The sequence below is a fragment of the Carassius auratus genome, chromosome 6 (assembly GCF_003368295.1).
Source record: "Carassius auratus strain Wakin chromosome 6, ASM336829v1, whole genome shotgun sequence".
NCBI lineage: Eukaryota > Metazoa > Chordata > Actinopteri > Cypriniformes > Cyprinidae > Carassius > Carassius auratus.
In genome coordinates this window covers 3497255-3504178 of record NC_039248.1, presented here as the reverse complement: position 1 = coordinate 3504178, position 6924 = coordinate 3497255, and the positions used below count along the sequence as shown (strand labels likewise).

Genomic DNA, 6924 nt, shown 5'->3' with positions numbered 1-6924 from the left:
GAAGGGTGTCCACACAGTTTTATAAACTTGCACACATTATTGTTTTTATTTTTCTTAAATGAAACTAATATCTATATCCTTACATGTATGTGTGTTTATTTATTTATATTTTATATGTTTGACCAGGCAAACCTGAATCTGTGTAGGTACCCCTTTATTTAATTTAAAGTTGCAACTTTTCATATTACTGTATGTTTAAATGTATCTCTTCAGTGAAATATACACTATATTTTGATTATTTCTTTGATCCATTCAACTAATCCAGATTAATTCATTCATTAATTGCACCTCCTTCATGTCTACCCATCTCACCCTCCAAATAATAAATTCTTTTATCATCCAAAACAGCAAACACTCAAAAGATTTGAGCTCTTCCGTAATTCTTTGATGATTGGGCAGCGGTAAACTTCAAAGGGAAAACTCTTCATTCTGACTGGCTGGAGTTCTGATCAAACTCAATGAAATGATGCCAGTGTGTTCACTTTGCTCCAGGATTCTCCCGTGAGTTGTTTGAGGTGCGCAGTTTTGGGAACTGTAAGGATTCTGGCTCGACAAGGCTTCATTGGTGTGACGTAACTGCGAGAGCCATAATGCGCAATGACCCACTGCAAGCTTTCCTTCAGGTGCGTAAAGAGTGTTCTCTAAAGAGGAACTGTGTTAAACTTATCGTTTTGATGGATTTAAAGTATGCATGTTGATTTAGGGGGATTCATTATTTTATGCATTAACTTTAAGCATTAATTTGCACAAAACATAGTGCCAGTGCGATTCAGAGCAGTGGGTCTCACTCTTAATCATTGCCTTACATAGTCCAAGTTCTAGAATATAGAACTGGATTACTTGGAGTACTAATCAATCAAACGTTCGTTTTAATTACTGATATTTGATTTCGTAGGATCGGACGCCAAACTCCACCCCAGAACCCATTAAAGGATCCCCCTTGATGTTGCTGGAAGACACCTGTAATCGCATCTGCCATTCCCGTGCACCCAGATCCATGGAGCACCAGCACATCTCATATGAAGGCTGCCCACCAAAGCTCTTCCATCCCTGGAGAAGTGATTCAACTTTCTCACAGCACCTCCAGACCCCGTTAAGTCCACACCACGAACTGCCACTGACATCCCCGGCCGAGCACTATGACTTCTCGCCCCTGAAGATGTTGCCTTGTGCGTCAGCATGCGCTACTCTTCCCACGTCTTACGTGCCCACGCACAATGGACTTTTGGACCAATGGTGGACTCCAAATCACTCCTCAACACATCAATTTGAGATCCCCCGCGGGTGGGTTCTGGGTCACCCTGAGCTCGGACAGTACCAGACTCAAATCGCAACCCTGTTGCACTCCAAGTCTCGCAGATGCCGGAGGTGCATGTGCCCCAACTGCCAAAAGAGCAGCCACGCGCCGGGGAAGAGAAAGCAGCACGTGTGCCACATGCCGGGCTGCGGGAAGGTGTACGGCAAGACGTCGCACCTGAAAGCGCACCTGAGGTGGCACGCAGGTGAGCGGCCGTTCGTCTGCAGCTGGATGTTCTGCGGGAAGAGCTTCACGCGCTCGGACGAGCTCCAGCGGCACGTGCGCACGCACACCGGCGAGAAGCGTTTCACCTGTCCGGACTGCGCCAAACGCTTCACGCGCAGCGACCATCTAGCCAAACACCTGAAGACGCACCTGATGCGCAAGAACAGAGCGCTGTTCCCGGTGCTGGAGCACGTCAACAAAACTCTTGAACACAAGTCTTAGATCGAATTTTGTGAACACTTTTTGTCAGTAAATATAAAATGTTGGGATGTGTTTTTAATTCAAGTTAATCTTTTATTTGGGGCAAGTTGTCACATTTGTTTGTAAATGTTATACTTGTGCATATTTTCGTTTTATTAATTACAATATTTGTTGGCCAAATCAATAGTTTCAAAAATGTTTGTGTTTAATGTTTCATAAAAAAAAAAAAAATCATAATTGGTTTCAAAAAACTGTTTGATGTCAACACGCTTAAAAGATGTGGTTAGGCCAAGTCTTTCTTTTTTCTGACTTTCTGAAATGTTCAAAAGCGTTTTAACGTCAGGACTTTAAGGTAAGTGTCTTTACAGAAAACTTTTGACCTTAGGAAATTCTGAAGTAATAATGTTGACCCTATGCAATATGGGTTAGGGTTAAGAGGAACATAAGCAAATACGTTGCCATTTACCTTAGTTTTCTAAAATACATTAGGCTACTAATAGGCTATATCAAGTGCATAGCCTAGTATTTTTTTTTTTTTACATTTTAGTCGTTTTTTGATAACGTGAAAGTTAAAATAGTCGTGAACCAAAGAAAAGCATTTTGTGCACTGTTTATTATTTAGAAGAGTATTTGTGTATACAGCCTATTATTGTTGTTGCTATTATTATTATTTTTATTTTTTTTAATACAGTAATTTTATGCTGTAGCATATTGTGGAATACAAATATACTGTGTTTGTATTTTGTTCGGGACTGGGGCCAGTTTTGCATGTTTAAAGCGTTACGTCAGACGTTCGTTCCGCGAGGAGCACGTTGCGCTCGGATTATTTAGAGGTGACGCCTCCAGTTGCTATGGAAACAGGACGCTTTTTCCGCTCCAACCTTCCAGTGTCTTCTCAAACTGCGACGAGGCTTAGAAAGTCAAAGAAACTTCATAAAAGTGTTACTGTAGGTTTAACATTCTATGACAGACAGTAGAAGAAAAAAATACCGCTTTATATCTCAAATACAGTCGATAGGTCTTTATATAGAGAGAGTTAGACACTTCGCACAGATGAACAGGTAAGAGTGCTCATATATGGCACTTTTCATGCTATTATTTGCTTGCTAATATGTTTTACATGACTTCCGTTATTTTTCACAGTTTACACCAGTTTTCTACTTTAGTTTGCTTTCTTTGTTCGCTGTAAATATCGCAGTAGAATGGCTGATAGTGATCAACACTTAAAAAATTCAACAGATTCTTGAGTTACAGTCAGTATAAGTTACTGTACATCGAGAATGCTAGCTATATCAGGGTATATTTTTACATTAACTCAGCATGAAAACACAATTGTATTTTTTTTATATGATTTGTATTTGTAGAAATACATATAAGCCATTTCTTTAACTGATAAATTGTTTATTTTTTATTATTATTATAAGTTTACAGTGTGTTGGAAGGCCCTCAGAAGTCTCATCCAAAGTCAATGAAAAGGTCAGGACAATCTACATTTGGAGATCATTCATGTTCCAGTTCGATACTGATATCGGGTTTTCTTTCAGAACTTAAACATTTGTATCTGATGTAAATCATTGTGCTATTTTTGTAGTAGATGTATTATTTTAAAGCATTGTTTTGACTTAAGTCTTGTCCACAATGTGTCTTTTTTCTATTTCTGCTAAAGGAGGTTGCACCCTTAAAACCAGAGGTTGGCAGCTCAACAGGTAAAATAATTTAGGTGTTAGTCTGCTGGAATTAATATCTAGCCTATCTATTCATATACACACAATGTCTATAGCAACTGTTTTGTAACATTTAGCAGTTACATGCACATGACTTGGTTTCTTTAAGGCTTATTTTTCTTCTGAAAGGGTTAATACAATTAACTGCTTTGTTCTGTAGATCCAGTGGCAAAAGAATCAGTGGAATGGAAACCAAAGTAGGTTTAAACATTCGTTTTAAGGTCACTACCATTATATATTGTCCGAATGCTGACCTCTAAACAATAAAGATTTTTACTGGATTTGCAGATCCATCAGGTCTTTTGAATTTGATATGCTTTTTGATTCATACAATACACGTTACTTGATTTAAAAACCATGTCCATGTCAAATGTACTAGGTGCTTTGTTTGATTTTGTGTAGGCAACACAAACCAAAACTTAGTGGAAAGACAGAAGGACAGGGACCATCTGTAAACTCTGAGACAACAAATATTAAACTCAAAGCTCCATGTTCCACAAGGTAAAAGCAGTAGAGACATTTAATAACAGTGTCCTATATTTAATGTCAGTCAACAGGTCAATGTAAAAGAACTGTGATATTTACAATTAGTTGACCGAAAATGAAAATTAGCTGAAAATGACTTTAGGGCGCCATAGATTTAGATGAGTTTGATGCTCTATTGGAACAGATTTGGAGAATATAGCATTGCATCACTTGCTCACCAATGGATCCTCTGCAGTGAATGGGTGCCGTCAGAATGAGAGTCCAAACAGCTGATAATAATCCACAAAACGCTGCATGTTTGTAAGAAAAAAATCCATCAAGATGTTTTTAACTAACAAACCATTGTTTTCATCTTAAATACCTTAAAGTCCTCTATCCATAATATTGCTTTCTCCAGTGAACAAAAGTTGTTTAATCTGAATCAGGAGAGAAATATGCAGATTTATGAGCAAAAACAGTCCAAAGCTGTTTAAAATAAAATGACTTGTAGATTTTGTTGTGTGAGGACAACAGGGGAAGCAACTTTTACACTGGAGGAAACATTATTGTGGATTATGGACTAATAATTTGGCCAGAAGTGAGGATTTAAGACCATCTAAAGATGGAAGCTAACTGATGGAAAAGAGTGGTGTGGGTTACTTGTGGATTATTGTGATGTTTCAAGCAGCTGTTTGGACTCTCATTCTGACGGCACCCATTCACTGCAGAGCGTCCATTGGTGAGCAAGTGATTGAATGAATGCTAAACTTCTCCAATTCTGGAATGGGCTGAGATTCAGGAAACTATTTTTTTTTTAAACTTATTTACTTGAAATAAGAATGCATATCTGCAAAATTTGTATTGTACTGATCCACTTCAACCATCATTCAGATGCTTTTGTTTTGTATATACAGGCAAATGAAAGTAAAACCTGGTGAAAAGACAGAGGGTCAGGATCCTTCTGTAAAGACAGAGGTCAATCCTTCCTTGAACTCTGAAACATCAGATACCACACTCAAAGTATACACTTCAAAAAGGTAAAAATACAAGCATTTAATTTCACAAAATAATAACTAAAAGCAACAAGTTTTCTATACTAGAGAATTAAGATAGATGCACAGTACTGAAAGGAATAAAGAAACAAGCTCATTTTTTAATTTGAGTATATCAGTTGCTTTTTGTATTCCGGTCAGCATGCTCTTTGGGTCATGCATGGGATGTGGTTTATGGGCCGTACATGCATAAAGCAGGGAAGCTGATGGCATTCATTCGCTCCAGTGATCTCTAATAGTTGACCTTTTATCACCCATTTTTTTCAGCAGCAGAGGGTATAATGCCTCTAAAGCACCGTCCTTCAGAAATGTAACCAGGCATGGACATAAACTACCTAAACAGGCTCCCCCTATTATGACAGGTACTGAATCTGTTTTATCATTTAGTCCTTTTAAACACATTTATTGTTCAATCTATTTGTCTCGGAATATCTGAAGCATTTTGTGATACCCATGGTGTCCAAAAATGGATTTCCGTTTTCAATTTAAGCATTAGAAAAAAAAGAGGAATGTGATGTCCAGTCAGAAAGTGTTCATGAACTACATATCCAGGCCCCTCAAGTAGTGCCCTCTGCAAATGACCAGGATCCTCATGAGGCACAGAGTGAAGAGGATGGAAATGAGAGCGCTGAAGGACACGTGCCGCTAGAACTGTTTGCAGAGGTGAGGCATATAGGACACGTCATGTACCTGATTTGAAAATCACTATTGACTAAATATTCTGTTTTTGTTTCTATGAATCCAGTTTCTACAGGCCATGATGACAAGGAATTACCAACTTGCCAAGAAACTCTGTCAGATGAGTAAGTAGCCATGTGAATTACTATTGTTTACAATTGGCATTTTGCATATAAGTGATACTGATGTTTTCATAATTCTTTAAATTCAGTTTTAATTTATGAGCCTCAGAACTCAGAGGCTAAGAGCTTCCTGCCTCTCATAGAAGAAAAATTAATGATAGGTGAGATTATAATCTATTATTTTATATCTATCTATCTATCTATCTATCTATGGTAGTTTCACTTTGCTTTGACCCTTAAATTGTTAAATTGTAGAATTTACATTCTTATGACAAAAAAAGTTTTTCTATGATTTTCCTCCTTAGTCTTTAAATTAGCATAGTGATATGTATTTCTAATCTGCTTTAACCAAAAATGTTTTCATAAGCACAGCAGACATTAATGAAAATTAAATACCGTTATTTAATTAGAAGCAATGTTCCAAATGGGTAACTTTAATAATGTGCGAGCAAAGACTTAAAATGTGTATAGTGTTGAATTCACCTTCTTTATTTGGATATGATCATTAATTCTAGAAGCAGATGAGGAATCAGATGATGATGATGATGATGATGAATCTGATGATGATGAATCTGATGAATCAGACACATCTGATGATGATGATGATGATGAAGATGATGATGATGAGTCCTCAGATGAAGAGTCCACTGACGGCACAGATGATACATTATCATCTTCATCATAAACAACAAATAAACAAACAAACAGTCTTGTAGATGTAGTGGTCCTAATCACGTACAGTATTGATTTTGTTTTAATACAGCTAATGCTCATAAACAATGTGTGTCATATTTAGCATCTCTTGCATGATCAGTTATGTCTAATACTGACTGGACTTGAAATTGTATTCTGCGTGAACTGTAATCTATATGTTTTAAGATAATAAAGTAGCTATTTCCTACTTGATTTTATCGGTTTAATTGTTCAGAAAAGTGCAAGACATTATAGCGCCATCTAATGGAGGGGAAAAACAGTTCCAAAATTTGAACAGGGGTTAGTTGTCACAATGGAAAGTTGTCAAAAAGCTCCCCATTTTACAAGAAAGGAATTTTTATTTTTATTTTTGGCAAATTTTCTGGAATGGTTCTCTCAACATTATCAAGTAACTTGAATATAATTTTTATTCAAAGTTATCTGGTCTCTAATAATGTTCTCAAAAT

General features: G+C 37.1%; 2 protein-coding genes across 3 annotated transcripts; both read left to right on the top strand.

The window, feature by feature from the left end:
* The first annotated feature begins 498 nt into the window (after positions 1-498).
* On the top strand, positions 499-1873 carry LOC113088113 (transcription factor Sp5). The gene is made up of 2 exons (XM_026255690.1): positions 499-623; positions 896-1873. The coding sequence occupies exons 1-2, from the start codon at positions 591-593 to the stop codon at positions 1742-1744; spliced, it is 882 nt and encodes a 293-aa protein (XP_026111475.1). The 5' UTR covers positions 499-590; the 3' UTR covers positions 1745-1873.
* Positions 1874-1975: 102 nt separating this feature from the next.
* Positions 1976-6738, top strand: erich2 (glutamate-rich 2). 2 transcript variants are annotated; one of them, XM_026256479.1, is made up of 11 exons: positions 1976-2784; positions 3148-3199; positions 3390-3429; positions 3608-3644; positions 3850-3948; positions 4827-4949; positions 5235-5326; positions 5455-5627; positions 5710-5767; positions 5854-5925; positions 6280-6738. In XM_026256479.1, exons 1-11 carry the CDS (start codon positions 2687-2689, stop codon positions 6447-6449), a joined length of 1014 nt encoding a protein of 337 aa, XP_026112264.1. In that variant the 5' UTR covers positions 1976-2686; the 3' UTR covers positions 6450-6738. The 2 variants fall into 2 exon arrangements, with proteins under 2 accessions (XP_026112264.1, XP_026112263.1); XM_026256478.1 differs by having other exon boundaries at positions 5232-5326; positions 6280-6737.
* Positions 6739-6924: the final 186 nt, after the last annotated feature.